Consider the following 17,257-nt stretch of genomic DNA (forward strand, 5'->3'; position numbering starts at 1 on the left):
GAAAGAAAATCTTTACACCAGCGCTGCTGAAATGGGATTCCGAGATAAAGACTTCTTGTTCCAACAAGGCAACGACCCGAAACACACGGCCTGGGATGTGAAAATGTCCTCCTCCTTCTCAACACCAAATACCTCAAAACGGCACCGCAAAGCCCAGGTGCCAACCCCATTGAAAACTAGGGTCCCATTTGGAATCGTGGATCGGACAAAACCAAATTTCATCTTAGACAACCCTTAAAAAAGTGCTACAGGAAGAATGGGGCAAAATCTCTCAAGAAAATTGGTAGAGTCGATGCCACGACGACTGGAAGCCATCTGCGCTAACAAAGAGCACCATACCAAATACTAAGTTGGCCAAAATACTGTCTCATACAATGTGATTACTGATGCGACGAATACGTTTGTGAACATTTTTTTTATACCCTCCACCATAGGATGGGGGTATATTAACTTTGACATTCCGTTTGTAACACGCTCCACTTTTACGTATAGCCCCCATATAAACGGACCCCCAAATTTGGCTTGCAGACGCTCTAAGAGAAGCAAATTTCATCCGATCCGTCTGAAATTTGGTACATGGTATTAGTATATTATCCTTAACAACCATCCATCCATATAAACCGATCCCCCGATTTGGCTTGCGGAACCTCTAAGAGAAGAAAATTTCATCCGATCCGGCTGAAATTTGGTACATGGTGTTAGTATATGGTCTCTAATAACCATGCAAAAATTGATCCACATCGGTCCATAATTATATATAGCCCCCATATAAACCGATCCCCAGATTTGGCTTGTGGAGCCTCTAAGAGAAGAAAATTTCATCCGATTAGGCTGAAATTTGGTACATGGTGTTAGTATATGGTGTCTAATAACTATGCAATTGGTCCACATCGGTGCATAATTATATATAGCCCCCATATAAACCACCAGATTTGATCACCAGATTTGACCTCCGGAGCCTCTTGGAAGACGAAAATTCATCTGATTCAGTTCATATTTGGTACATGGTGTTAATATATGGACTCAAACACCCATGAAAAAAATTGGTCGAAATCGATCCATAATTATATATAGCCCCCATATAAACCGATCCCCAGATGTGACCTCCGGAGCTCCTTGGAAGAGCAAAATTCATCCGATTCGGTTGAAATTTGGTACGCGATGTTAGTATATGGTATTCAACAACCATGCAGGAATTGGTTCATATCAGTCCATAATTATATATAGCCCCCATATAAACCGATCCCCAGATTTGACCTCCGGTGCCTTTTGGAGAAGCAAAATTCATCTGATTTGGTTGAAATTTGGTACGTTATGGTAGTATATGATATTTAACAACCATACCAAAAGTGTTCCATATCAGTCCATAATCATATATAGCCCCCATATAAACCGATCCCGAGATTTGGTTTAGGGGCCTCTTGGAGAAGCAAATTTCATCCGAGTCTGTTGAAATTTGGTACATTGTGCTAGTATATGGCCGTTAACAACCATGTCTAACTATATCCATATCGGTCTATAGTTATATATAGCCCTCACATAAATCGATCCCCAATCACACAAAAATTGGTCCATATCAAGTTCATAATTGTATATAGCACCATATAAGCGACCCCCATATTTCAATTCTGGCTCTCTACCTTGTATGGGCTAACTCACTTGTGGATGACAGTCTTTCGTATTGTGGATGACAGTCTTTCGTAGAAGTTTCTACGCAATCCATGGTGGAGGGTACATAAGATTCGGCCTGGCCGAACTTACGGCCGTATATACTTGTTGTAGTTTTTTTATTTAATGATTAAAATTAATACAATGAAATTAATTTCATAATTTTTTGTTTTGTTTAAACTTTTTATCTTACCCATTTTTGTTGTCTTAAGGCGTGTTGTACTAAAAGCTTCCTTATTAAATGAAGCCCGCCTAAAGGCGGGATTGTGCATTAGAGGGTTAATAAAAATGTTAAACGGTTTACAAATAAATGCATTTGATTTCAAGAAATCAAAAAAAAAAAAAACAAAACAAAACGAATACTTTTGTGAGTCATTGTATGTACTTAGTTCCCTGAACATTTCAAGACAATTGGAAAACTTTCAAATTTCAAAACAAAATCGGACCGAAGGAGTTGAGAAAATCTGAAAACTTTAAAATTTCACAAAATCGGTCAAGGTGGAGGTGTAGCTCTTCGGAATATGAGAAAACTTTCAAAAAATCGGGCAAGGAGGAGGTGTAACTCATCGACCAAAAATTTAAAAATCACGTACCCTATATTCATTTACACACCTCCCACATTTCCTATAAATGTCAAGTAAATCGGATAAGTTTATTTATTTTATTTATTTATTTTATTTTTTCATCATGTAATTTGAAGCCACTTAGCGGCCAATTTATATAAATTACAACGGACTACTAACTATGAATAAAGTACAAATCAATTTAGATTCTGCTTCCGATCAAATATAGGAAAAAATTGTTTTTTTTTCCATGAAATTTCAAGAACATCGGGGAACTTTTCTTTAAGTTTCAAAATGACCAAATACCGGAAAATAAAGTAGCGGATGTTTGACTTGGATCATATCTGAAATTTTCAGAGAATTTTGGTGAACTTGCAAGAGGGAGGTCCCCATCCCCGTTCAAATATCAAAAAATGGGGTACCCTATTTTTACCAAATGATCGCCGTTATACCTCATTCACATTATATTTCCAAAATCCACCTTACCTATTTGAAATTGTCAGGTGCCTTATAAAAAAAAAGGATTTCCAATATACACTCAAAAAAAGTTTACTTGCATCCAAAGATCTTGACTTTCCTTTAAGGATTTTGGTATTGATTCCGAGCCAAAGATGCGGGTTCTTTAACATAAGGAAATTTTTTTGCGACCTATCTGGCTTTAAATCTAGGATCTATAAAATTAAAATTAGGATACAGATCGCATTTATCGAATTTTCATTATATTTTTCCGGTATATTAATAAAGCCATTCACCTACAAACAAATGCCAGTTTAAAAATCTAATTTATGACGGATACTTCGAAGTAAAAAATATTTTCTTAATTCGAAAAAAAAAACTTTAAACCAAAGATATTAAATCCTCAAAATAAGTCTTAGCCTATATTTGAAGAGTTTTTATCTTAAATCTAAAGGTTCAATATTTCAGTTAATTTAAGAACGATTTCTTTAAAAATCTTCAAAAATGTGTTTCTTTACTTTAAGGAAAATTAGCCTTACTTCAAAGACATGCGACTTTAACAGAGGGACGCAAATTTACAAGAATTGTGTCCTAAATTTAATGAAAACAATTTTGAAGCAAAGATTATGAACTTTCTTTTAATTAAAATTTCATTATTTTAAAGAAATTTGTCCTTAATAGTGTGTAAATTGTGCATCCTAAAATTGAGATTGCGTTATCTTTAATATCACGTAAATATTTTTTTCAGTGTATTTTTAGAAGATTTTGAGTCAAATGTGTATGGGCTGTTACGTTCTCTGCAAATTTCAGGTGAATTGGTTCAGTCGTTTCCGAGCTTACCCGGAACATACAAACAAACAAAATAAGAAGTGAGTAATGTAAAGTCGGGAGGGCCGACTATATCATCCCCCAAACCCGCTCAACCGAATGAGTAAACATAAGCATTTGCTGGGTATCGCTGAAACAGGTTTGGGAAATAACCCATATTTCCTTATTTAAGAAAATTAAGGGGTATATATACATGGGAGTCATATCTGAATCGAAGATTAAGTTGAGCCAGCTTTGAGCAATGTCGATTTATAAGTAGCAACAATGGGTTTTAAGTAAGTGTATTATGGTAAAATTTTGGAAATTTGGAAGATGCATATATATGGGAGCTATATCTAAATCGAAACCGATTTCGATGATTCTTTGCAGGTATAGTTAGAATTTGCAAAATTTGAGTAAAATCGGTAAAAAAGTAAGGGTTTTATGGCCAAAATTGGGAAAATCCGGCGATACATATATATGGGAGCTATAGCTCAATCTGAACCAACTTCTATTATTTTTGGCAGCCTTAGTTTATACTACGGAATATTACACTGTGCCAAGTTTGAGTAAGATCGATTTATGAAAACTATATCAAAATCACAACCGATTTAGATATTTGGCAGGTTTGATTGATATCACAGAAGGTTACTTTGTGCAAAATTTATGTAAGATTGGCTAATAAATAGGACTATTATATCCAAATTTTGGAAAATCGTGCGATACATATAGGCGATACATTTATGGGAGCTTTATCTAAATTTGATCCAATTTTTTCCCAAATTTAATAGCGTTCGCCATTGTGGAAAAAACAAACACACTGTGTGCCAAATTTCATCTAAATCGGTTAATACGACCGAAATCCTATAAGTAAAACCATTGGGGTTTGCTGTTATAGTTTTGTACTTTGTGGTCTAGTTGACAACAATTCATAAAGATATAAGATTCTAAAATGTTATCAAAGTATTTTCAATAACATTTATTAGATTTTATACCCTCCACCATAGGATGGGGGGTATATTAATTTTGTCATTCCGTTTGTAATACATCGAAATATTGCTCTAATACCCCATAATGTATATATATTCTGGGTCGTGGTGAAATTCTGAGTCGATCTAAGCATGTCCGTCCGTCCGTCTGTTGAAATCACGCTAACTTCTGAAAGAAACAAGCTATCGGCTTGAAACTTGGCACAAGTAGTTGTTATTGATGTAGGTCGGATGGTATTGCAACTGGGCCATATCGGTCCACTTTTACGAATAGCCATATAAACCGATTCCCAGTTTTGGCTTGAGCATCCTCTAAGAGAAGCAAATATCATCCGATCCGGCTGAAATTTGGTACATGGTGTTAGTAAATGGTATCTAATAACTATGCAAAAATTTGCCCACATCGGCTTGCGCAGCCTCTAAGAGAAGCAAATTTCATCCGATCCGGCTGAAATTTGGTATGTGGTGTAAGTATATGGTCGCTAATAACTATGCAAAAATTGGTACACATCGGTGCATAATTATATATAGCCCCCATATAAACCGATCCCCGGATTTGGCTTGCGGAGCCTCTAAGAGAAGCAAATTTCATCCGATCCGGCTGAAATTTGGTACATTGGTCCATATCAAGTTCATAATTGTATATAGGACCCATATAAGCAACCCCCATATTTCAATTCTGGCTCTCTCCGTGCAAAAGTTCATATCGATTTGTAATTATTTGTAGACTTCCCTATATATAGCTTTTTTGTCTAATATATACCACGTATGGACTAACTCATAATTTAGAAAACGATGTTAAGAAGTTTTAAGATACCTTGCCATCGGTAAGTATTACCACAATCCAAGTAATTACATTGTGGATGACAGTATTTCGTAGAAGTTTCTACGCAATCCATGGGGAGGGTACATAAGGTTCGGCCTGGCCGAACTTACGGCCGTATGTACTTTTTTTTTTTGAAATAATGACAAATTGTGTGGGATCTAAAGCAAACAAATTGTTTTGACGGTCAAATCTTCATACAATATTGAAAGTATGATGGTTCTACTAATACATAAGATTGTCTCAATCTCACCATAGGTTCCAAGACGATCTTGCAATATCAGCTGGCGCATATCATCAATGGTTTCCGCAGCAACAAACGATTTTGGACGACCTTCACGAAATTCGTCTTAGAGTGAACTACGATTTCGGTTAAATTGACTATACCATCCTTGACAGAGATTCATAGCCAAATATTGTTGTTGAGTCAATCCATATCGACGTTGTCAAAAATAATCGCACAAAAATGTTCACGATTTAATTCAATTTTTTTGGGCCGAGATGAATCTTTCAAGTTGGTGTAAACACCAAAAATATCGCTCCACACCACAAAACAACCAAGTAAGCCAACCTATTCCGATACAGTTCTTTGTACCAGTATTTTAAAAACGGGTGGGAGTACACAGAAAAAATGTTCCGTAGTTAAACGAATGGTAAATTGTACTTATTTTTATGTGAAAAAAATTATTTGTTTGTAGTTACATTTTATTATTTTTTCGAAATTTTCCACAGCTTAATGAAATTTTCCTTTTGTTAAGTATGTCTCAAACATTTTATGAACAAAACATGGGTATAAAGTTCAATGACCGTACACATAAGTTCAATATGAACTAACGCAAAAGAAATTTTTCGTACGTTTCCCAAAATTAGTATAAATGAACTTCTGCGTGGTTAAAATGGTAAATCCTTAGCGCCAATGATTTTCTTCTTTACTTTTAGTTAATTTTTTCTTCTATGAGAGGATGTAATTTCGTGAACAGCGTTAAATTTTCCTAGTTTTAATAACGCTTTGTCGAAATCTCAAAATGTGGAATACAATTTAGTTCAATTTTCGCACGTGTTAGCTCATTCTTTTTGCAGAACAGTTTCCTTTTTTTGTTGTACTTTCGCACATGACAAGCGTTTTGATAGAGCTGTCAGTTGGAAGATTGCAACGCTAGGGTTGCCCAATCCCGCCGAATAAATAATATCCTTAAAAGCTTCTAAATGTGATCGGCAGCCATTTTGTTTTTTTTTGTTATGCCTTAATTTGAGAAATTTAAGGATTTTTGAGCAAATACAAGATACATATACTTAATACCGTGAAACCTCTCAAACTTGAACACTATTAAAGCGGACACCTCCCAAAAGCGGAGACATTTAGGCGACCGTGAGTGTTCGCTTTTGAGAGTTTTCACTATACTCTGAAATGCGAAAGGATACTCATGGTAAATTTTGTCTACACGTCTGAGAGATGTCCAGTTATGAGAGGCTAATTTTAATGTGTTAATATAGCAAACGTCCACAGACAACTATCCACTTTTTGGAGGTGTCCGGTTTTCAGTGTGTCCATGTTTGAAAGGTTTCATTGTATATTGTTTTTATTGTGCTACGATAGCCCCTAGGTTAACGTGTTTGCCTGTTTCAGCTAAACTAAATCATGTTTAACGATAATCGCTTAATAGAAGACAATGTTTGATATTTCAGCAAACATTTTCTATTTGCTGAAATATCAGTGACTGGTTTTCCCTTTTCAGCAGATTTTTTGCTGTATCTACTAAAAAAATTCTTTGGGTTTATAATAATTGAAAGGACACTGAAGTCTGAAGTCCTACTTCCATAGAAACAACGCATACAATCTGATAACAAAATCATAACAAACTATGACAACATTACAGTAAAAGAATGTACTTTGCAGCAGTAGTTTTCAAAGTAAAGAACGGAAGAAGGAAATTGAAATACCTTCATATGTAAAGAAAAATAATGAAAAGACGTGAGTGTAAATTAGAAAATGAGAAGTATGAGCTCTAGGTATGTACTTCCTCATGCGAACGGAGATGATTTACGAATAGATGCGTCGTAGGGATCATTTGTCACGAGTAAAAGATATCCCTATTTGAAACTTAGAGTAGGAGTAGATTTGTCGTATATCAACATTTAGAATACATTTAGTACATTTCTTTAACACAAATTGTTTTAATTTTTTTTTATAATATTTACAGATCTTCGAAAACTTATCAAGTATGAGGAACATATGGGCGTGAATACTCAACAAGATGATTACTATGAGAGTCTTTTTCGAAGAACTACAGCCAGCTTTAGAGCAAAACACGATAAGGAAAATCTACCGAAACATTCAGGCCGCAAAGCCGAAACAAATCAAGATGATTTGTCAGCTAAATGTAAACAAAAAACATTCCACGAGAGGCAAGGAGTTTTACAAGAAACCAATCGACGCCATGATGAAGTACCAAAATACAATAGAGGCACCTCGAGTCATGTCTCTACAAAAAATCAGAATGACAATGCCAATGGAGTTGATAGGAATTCCCTTAGGTCTATGGTGGAAGATATTGTGACTCAAATTTTGCAAGAAAAATTTAAGAATTCTCCAGGCGAACGAGGCCACTCTACTACAAAGAAGGATAATGGATTTATGGATGATTCAACTATGAGATCTGTGGTTCAAGATCTTGTTAATAAAATTCTAAGAGAAAAACTTTATGGCGGTTCTGACCAAGGTGCCATGAGACCACTTCAATCCATCATAGAGGAAATTGTCAATGCGAAACTCAAGGAAACCTTAACGACTACCACGTTGGCCAAGGAATTAACACAAAAATTGAATATTTCAAAAGATAAAAATGACACAAATAAATCTCTTAATTCTGAAGCTCTTTTGTCTGAATTACTGGCAGAAGATGACAAACCTACTTCGTCGAATAAACAACGATCAACTATGATACGTAGTCGTACCCCTGAATGGGAAAAACTAGGTGATAAAGAAAATTGCGAAATTAAACGTTTGCCTAGACCAAAAACAAGTTTACCGGAATGGCAAGAAACGAATGTAGAATCCAAACATCGTTCGGCCTCTGGTCCAAAAGCCAAACGTTCACAAAGCCCGGCTGCATCGTCAACTGGCCGCAGTAGTAGCAGATCCCATGCTCCAAAGGGTACCAGTGTTTTAAGTAAGTATCCATGTTCTGAATTATTTAAATAGTCTTCTAAATTGTTTAATTACTCTACATTCTAGTACCTCGTTCTGTTTCTCAAGGTCGTCGAACACGTAAGCCTACCAATTCCGATCCAGTTGCTTTGTATCAGTATTATAAAAATGAATGGGAGTACTTCCGTAGATATATCCCTGGCGAAACCAATCACAATTGTTTACGTTGGCATATTCGCCAGCGTTTTCTAGATCCGGAGTGAAATGGCGTTGAAATAAATTTTATGTTCTTTAAATTTTCAATTCTTAAGATATTAAAGTAAAATTTTCATAAATAAAAATGGGAATCTTTGCATCTTTATAGATGTGTAATGCTAAAATATTTGATGTCCTTGTTTGAGGGAGAACCGGATATGATCAGAGACATCGATGAAATATGATTATATATAAAAATACGATACGATATACATATACCATATTCAAATTGCAATCTACTGTTCTACTACACCCAAAAAAAAGTGAACCCACCGTGGAAGAAAATGTAGGTTTATTTTAGAAAATTTTAACTAAAATAGTTTTCTAATTGCAACATGTTACAAATAAGTTAATACTTTTTGTCAAATTGAAGAAAATTTTTTAAAAATAATTAATTTTTTTCTGTTGTTTAAGAAAATTTCATATTTTGAAAGAAAAAATTGAATTTAAAAATTGTTAAAATGTCTTTAGTGTACGAAGTTCGAGACAGGTACAATTTTAGTAAAATTTACTCATTTGAGAGACTTATGAACTCAATTTAAGCAAACTTCTACAATTTTAGGAAAATATGAACTATTTTATTTTTTAGTAAAATTGTGCACTATTTTTTTATTTTTTTCTTATTTTTAGTTCACGTCATTAAAGTTATCAAAAAATTATTCAAATAAGGAACATTTACTCGTATTGTGCTAAATTTAACTAAAATCGAGTAATCTTCATGAACTAAAATAAAGTTCAGTTGGCATTAGAGCCCCTTTTTTCTGGGTGTAGAACATACATTTTATTATACCCTCCACCATAGGATGGGGGTATATTAACTTTGTCATTCCGTTTGTAACACATCGAATTATTGGACTAAGACCCCATAAAGTGTATATATTCTGGATCGTGGTGAAAATCTAGCTAGTCGATCTAGCTATGTACGTCCGTCTGTCCGTCCGTCTGTGGACATCACGCTAACGAAACAAGCTATCGACTTGAAACTTGGCACAAGTAGTTGTTATTGATGTAGGTCGGATGGTATTGCAAATGGGCAATATCGGACCACTTTTACTTTTAGCCCCCATATAAACGGACCCCAAATTTGGTTTGTGGAGCCCCTTAGAGAAGCAAATTTCATCCGATCCGGTTGAAATTTGGTACGTGGTGTTAATATATGGTCTCTAAAATTCACGCTAAAATTGGTCTATATAGGTCCATTATTACATAAAGCCCCCATATAAACCGATCCCCAGATTTTGCTTTCGGATCCTCTTGGAGGAGCAAATTTCATCCGATCCGGTTGAAATTTGGTACGTGGTGTAAGTATATGATCTCCAACATTCGTGCTGAAATTGTTTATTTAAATAATTATATAATTATTATTGAAATAATTATATATAGCCCCCATATAAACCGATCCCCAGATTTGACCTCCGGAGCCTCTTGGAGGAACAAATTTCGCCCGATTCGGTTGAAATTTTGTACGTTATATTAGTATATGGTATCTAACAACCATGCCAGAATTGGTCCATATCGGTCCATAATTATATATAGCCGCCATATAAGCCGATCCCCAGATTTGACCTCCGGAGCCTCTTGGAGGAGCAAATTTCATCCGAGAAATTTTGTACGTTATATTAGTATATGGTCTCTAACAACCATGCCAAAATTTATCTATATCGGTTCATAATTATATATAGCTCCCATATAAACCGATCCCCAGATTTGACCTCGTGAGCCTCTTGGAAAAGAAAATTTCTTGGAGGCGCAAACTTCATCCGATTCTGCTGAAATTTGGTAGGTGGTGTTAGTATGTGGTCGCTAACAACCATTCCAAAAGTAATCTATAACGGCCCATAGTTATAAATAGCCCCCAGATAAACCGATCCCCAAAATATACTTCTTCCCTGCCAACATTTTTTGAATTTGGGGGCGCTTCAGAGAATCCCCACTACGTCGAAAACAGTCGTATACGATATCCAAAACTCCTCGGAAAAGCGCCGTCACTATTGAGAAGTTGTACCACGCCAAGTTACTATAAAAAAGTATCGCATGAGTGCAATTATTAGGAGCCCTTCTGGATACATTTAGAAGGACGCCAATAAGAGCCCCTTCAAACAATCAGACAAAGTGAATTTTAAGATAGTTGTAAAAGAATCATTGTGGCCAAGTAAAACACGATTTTTAGATGTTTATTAATTTTATGAAACATTTATAAATTCTCATAAATATAACATTTATACGGCAATCACATCACATTTAACACATTTTTATGCATTAATAAGAGATTGATGTTGAGTTACAAGTTGTAAGTTAAATGTTGTAGCGTCTATCAGCCAGTACTTTTATTCCCAATGGAGGCAGCGTGTCTGGAAAAATATTTGAAAAACTATCACTTTATTCCATTTGGAAAGTCAAAAATTGTTAACCAATTTACTTTTCACAATTTTAAGCGTAATAACTATGTTTTTAGCACTTTATTTTCGTTTTCATTGAAATAAATTATAATAAGCCAGTTGCGCTTGGTGTTTCACAAAATATAAAATGGCTCTTGTAACAATAGTGATGGCAAAATACTTTCATGCGAATAGTGATGGCAAAATACTATCACAGTTGGCGATTGTTGCAGTGTCACTTACGAGTCTGTGGTAGCGATGAGGATGAAATGGAACATTGAAATGCTGGCAGGGTTTCTGGATAATCAAATTTCATTTGATCTTGCTAAAATTTGGTACTAATCACAAAAAAATTGGACCCTATAGGTTTAGAGTTGTATATAGCCCCCATATAAACCTACCCCCATATTTCACTTCTGCCACTATTTTAACGTTCAAAAATTCATACCGTCCAAGAACTGAATTAAACCTATATAATTTAGTTCTTGGCCGGTAATCTTAATCTACCTCTTTTGCCTATTATATACCCCCTATGGACTAACTTTCAATTTAGAAGACGATATTAAGGAGTTTTATGATACCTTGCCATCGGCAAGAATTATCACAACCCAAATAATTCGATTCTGGATAACAGTCTATAGTAGATGTTTCTACGCAATTCATGGTGGAGGGTATATAAGATTCGGTCTGGCCGAACTTACGGCCGTATATACTTGTTTTCAATCACATTGAATACAGACTCGGGGAAGGGTCTGTATAGAGAGGCTATGGAGTGTAAAAGAAATCCATATTCTAAATTTCTATATATAGAATGAAAACACAGACTCAAACGCTTGATATGATCATCCCAACCATGATATGATCACCCCAACCATGTTGCACGAGCAAAATGTTACTTTTGCACGGAAAACATTGAGCATGTTTGTCGAAACCGTGTTCTTTTCTTGGAAATTATGTATCTGATTTCGGAAAGCATGTTATGTTTGGCGAGAAAAGAATATTTTTGCGACAAAAATGCTGCATGGTCGCTGTGAAAATGTAACATGGTGCTTTTGAAACATGTTTGAGGTGATCATATTCCTTCTCTGGGTGCAGGGTCGTGGGTTCAAACCCAGTTTCGACCAAACCTCAAAAAGTTTTTCAGCTATGGATTATCCTGTCTCTGTAGTTCTGGTGACATTTCTGAGCGTTTTGAAGCTTCTCTAAGAGGTTGCACTGCAATGTGAAACGCCGTTCGGACTCGGCTGAATAGTCTAAGTGTGCCTGAAATATAGGGCTGCCACTATACCTAACTTAACATAAACGCTTGATACACATCATTTGTTAAGGCTCTGCTCACATTCGTAAACCTAACGGGGTTCAAGATAAATATTTAAAACTACATGGTACTTGTATAACAATACCCAAATCAACCATAGATAAACGCCAATACAAAATTATTGAAGCTATAGTCCTTTAAGTTAGCATCGTGTACTCTCAAAGCTTTGGTGATATTTAAATTTAGCTCTATTATCTTTGTAACAATCGGACATATGTATCAATACTTGAGTTAAAATAAAAGTGAGATAAAAATCTCACAAAAGGTATTTTAAACATATGTCTGCGCTATTTAGTGAGGATTATCACTACGGCAACACTGTCATGAGTGCAAGCAAAGATAATTGAGAACATAGACATTATAATACATAGATGAGCCATGGGTGTCAAACTATGTTTGACAGTTCCGAAGATTAAGAATAAACCATAGACATTATAATACATAGATGAGCCACGGGTGTCAAACTATGTTTGACAGTTCCGAAGATTAAGAATAAACGAGAAAAATATGAGCACGCTTACAATCTCTTTCGTTTTCTTTTTTGTAGTTTACCAATTTTACATAAAATTAGACAGTTTATGATGCACCAGAGGATTTATAAATAAATTGATATATTAAAAGTTCATATTTGACCAACAAATTGTGACCAAAACCGCGAAAATACGAAATTTAATTTTGAGCAGCATCGCTCTTTACGAACAACACAAGAGCAAATGCGCGAAAATTTATGTTTGGGACTGACTCTTTACGAAAAAATCAAAACGAAATGTCAGAAAATTAATTTTTGGAACTGACACATTTTTTAAAGAGAATAGTGGATCATCTATGTATTATAATGTCTATGATTGAGAATAACAAGATTAAGCCTTGTGCTCTTATAAAGAGAAAACAAATGTCAAGGTGTAGAGGGCTATGAGAAAAGAATTGTTTTATTTGTCAATTTTTTCCAATGCAGCTCTCACAAGGAATAAATTAAAACAGCAATATTCACATAAGACCATAATAAATATTCGCTTTAACATACACATACGTTTTATTTTAATTTTCTATAATCGTTTTGTTATTACTTTTGTGGTTTTTAATTCAGAAATTTATGAATAACACAAATGTTGCGATATTTTCCGACGCAAACGGCAGTACATTTGAGAGACACGTTTACGCAAACTTCATTATATTTTGTTGACAGAGTCCTCTGGTGCTTCAGTTTCGCTGTGACAAGACTGCGTCTTCTTCTAATTTGTCTATGTGCAAGTTCAGAAATGAATTTTTCCAATGAGTGAAAGATTGGAACCATATTCACCATATTCACTGTTCATATTTTACATCTGAAGTAGAGGTGTGCGCGTAACACGAAATTATCGTGACACGCGTGATTCATGACCTGAATGACGTGAGTCTTGAATAAAATCTGAAGCAACTCTCGTGAATGTGCGTGAATGGGACTAAAACAAATATGTCGTGCGGGAGTGTGCGTGAGTAATAAAATCGGTTCGTGAATGTGCGTGAATAAAATTTCTGCAAAATCACACTCACGAAAAAAAATCAAGATTTAATTCTTACTCGTATGTTAACTGAAATTAATTTAGTTGTCGAACTATATTTTATTTATGAATTTTATTACCCTTGCTCATTCCCGATGGGAAAATGTCATGAGTCTCGTGAATTTGTCGTGAGTCACGTGAATTGTCGTGAATCGTGCGTGAGCGTGAGTCTGTAAAAGTACTTCGTGCGTGAGCGTGCGTGATTACTGATTTTCATTTCGTGAATGTGCGTGACTGGGAGTGGCTACGACACTTATCGTGCGTGAGCGTGCGTGAATAAATATTTGACTTCGTGAATGTGCGAGTGTGCGTTAAATTTCACTCACGCGCACACCTCTAATCTGAAGTGAGGCATCTTTAGGGAATTTACATCTTATCCTAGCGTCATAACTACGAACTATGAGTTCATGGTTTGTAACCGGTCTTAAAAATAATTTGGTTTGAGACTTCGCTACACAGTTAATTAGTAGAATGCCAGATGTAGATGGCCTACAAAATTTCCAAAGCATATGCAGAATATATACAACAGATGGCTCTCGTGAATATTTTTCCCAATTTTTCAGTCATTCAAGAAAGTTCACACGAATTCCTCTTTAATCGGAGCTCAATTGAAGTGTTGCCGAATTCTCACGAGTGAGAACTCATATATTGAATCTTAGAACAAAGATGTTTAAATAAAGTATATAGATTGGTTCAAATGGGCTTAAAAATAATTTGGTTTGAGACTTCGCTAAACAGTTAATTAGTAGAATGCCAGATGTAGATGACCTACAAAATTTCCAAAGCATATACAGAATATATACAACAGATGGCTCTCGAGAATATTTTTCCCAATTTTTCAGTCATTCAAGAAAGTTCACACGAATTCCTTTTTAATCGGAGCTCAATTGAAGTGTTGCCGAATTCTCACGAGTGAGAACTCATATATTGAATCTTAGAACAAAGATGTTTAAATAAAGTATATAGATTGGTTCAAATCACGACAGTACGGAATTCAATTTTGAGTGGTTTTGCAAATTCCGCAAAATTGACGATTGGAACTGACTCTTTACGAAAAATCAAATAATTTTTGTCACGTTGAAATTGTACTATCACCCTCAAAATAAGAAAGCCGTATAAATAATTCCACTTTGAGTTTACGATAGGATTTTGAAATATCAGTTAATTAAACATATTTACCTTTTGAAGTAATTTTACCATGGTTAGTTGTCATCTAGTCTTTTGACAATTTTATATTATAAATTATAACTAAATCGTTATAGAGAAATATTTACATATGTATATGTAAATATAAACCCATTAATATTCATATATCCGTTAAAAAAAAACAAAATTTGTAGTTGTTATTGTAACTCTATGATTTAACCTCTGGCTAATCGAATGCATCTCAAATAAGAGTATTTGACCATTTAAAGAACATACACAAAATACGAATCAAATGGGTACCTATTGCAAACCATGGTCACCCCGTTCGTCAAGCGTAAAATTATTACCAGTGGTTTTGAAGAATGGAGATATTACGCAAAGGAAATTTCGAAATGCAATATTTGGTAAGTTTTTAGAATTGTAGTATTGTAAGTTTTTAGAATTTTCTCGTGGGAATGGATGTATCCGATCCCCCTTATATGGCCAATTTTGTTTAGAAGTGTGTTACTCAGCTAGTCCTCTGCTAAAGTTTAGACTAACAAATCCATTGCTATAATACAGAAGGTGAACTTCTGAAGGCTGAGCAATATTTGTATGGTTATTATGGAATTAATATTTACCATTTACAAGTACCAAGCTTCGTCATCAAGAGGCTCGAGAAAAACTTTGGAATACATTGAAAATGGACCATCAGAAGTGTGCAAACAAAAATTTTTTTGTTTTCTTCCAACGAAGTTTCTTTAAATTCACTCTGTATGTGCATTACAAAATAGTCTATAAATAGATCTGATTGGCTGTATGCGTTACTTGTGTGCGATATATGTGTGTTTATGCCTATATTGTCTACATGTAGGGTTTTCTTTTTCCCGGATTTTTTCCATTCACGGGAAAGAGGGATTTTTTTTTTAATTTTCCCCGGATCCCGCTTAAAGAAAAAGGTTACTTTCATATGACGTTAGTTTTAGACGTTTGAAACTTAAAAATAGCCGAAGGAGTATATTCTAAGGGGCTATGCGGAAATTCAAGCATCTATTTCATTTGAAAATCTTACCGTTACAATCTAGAGTAGGACCCACCTCCATGTACACTCAAAAAAAAAAAAGAAATCAATCATGATCCAATTAATTTTTAATTGAAACGTCTTCAATCACAGAAATTATAGTATCAATTAAAAATTTATTGTAATTCAATTAAAAAAAATTAACTGATACTATTAATTTTTGTTTCAATTAAAAAATCTGGATTTGTGCCATAAAAATTAAAGAAAAATATTTGTGAAGAAAAGATTACGAATTATTATACCCTCCACCATAGGATGGGGGTATTAACTTTGTCATTCCGTTTGTAACACATCGAAATATTGCTCTAAGACCCCATAAAATATATATATTCTGGGTCGTGGTGAAATTCTGAGTCGATCCGTCCGTCCGTCTGTTGAAATCACGCTAACTTCCGAACGAAACAAGCTTGACTTGAAACTTGGCACAAGTAGTTGTTATTGATGTAGGTCGGATGGTATTGCAAATGGGCCATATCGGTCCACTTTTACGGATAGCCCCCATATAAAGGGACCCTCAGATTTGGCTTGCGGAGCCTCTAACAGAAGCATATTTCATCCGATCCGACTGAAATTTGGTACATGGTGTTGGTATATGGTCTCTAACAACCATGCAAAAATTGGTCCACATCGGTTCATAATTATATATAGCCCCCATATAAACCGATCCCCAGATTTGGCTTGCGGAGCCTCAAAAAGTAGCAAATTTCATCCGATCTTGCTGAAATTTGGTACATGGTGTTGGTATATGGTCTCTAACAACAATGCAAAAATTGGTCCACATCGGTCCATAGTTATATATAGCCCCCATATAAACCGATCCCCAGATTTGGCTTGCGGAGCCTCAAAGAGAAGCAAATTTCGTCCGATCCGGTTGTAATTTGGAACATGGTGTTAGTATATGATCTTTAACAACCGTGCCAGAATCGGTCCATATCGGTCCATAATTATATATAGCTCCCATACAAACCGTTCTCCAGATTTGACGAAGCCTCTTGGAGGAGCAAAATTCATCCGATCCGATTCAAATTTGGAACGTGGTGTTAGTATATGACCGCTAACAATCATACCAAAACTGGTCCATATCGGTCTATAGTTATTTATAGCC

General features: G+C 35.1%; 1 protein-coding gene across 1 annotated transcript in view; it reads left to right on the forward strand.

Annotated features, from left to right (window-relative positions):
• The first annotated feature begins 15,168 nt into the window (after window positions 1-15,168).
• The window catches only part of LOC142226631 (uncharacterized), a 41,842-nt gene continuing 39,753 nt past the window's right edge, over window positions 15,169-17,257 (forward strand). Inside the window, exon 1 of the mRNA XM_075296733.1 lies at window positions 15,169-15,496. Within this exon, the coding sequence (XP_075152848.1) occupies window positions 15,385-15,496 (112 nt within the window). The 5' untranslated portion in view covers window positions 15,169-15,384. The remainder of the gene's footprint in view (window positions 15,497-17,257) is intronic.

The sequence above is a fragment of the Haematobia irritans genome, chromosome 2 (genome assembly GCF_050003625.1).
Source record: "Haematobia irritans isolate KBUSLIRL chromosome 2, ASM5000362v1, whole genome shotgun sequence".
In the NCBI taxonomy this organism is placed as follows: Eukaryota; Metazoa; Arthropoda; class Insecta; order Diptera; family Muscidae; genus Haematobia; species Haematobia irritans.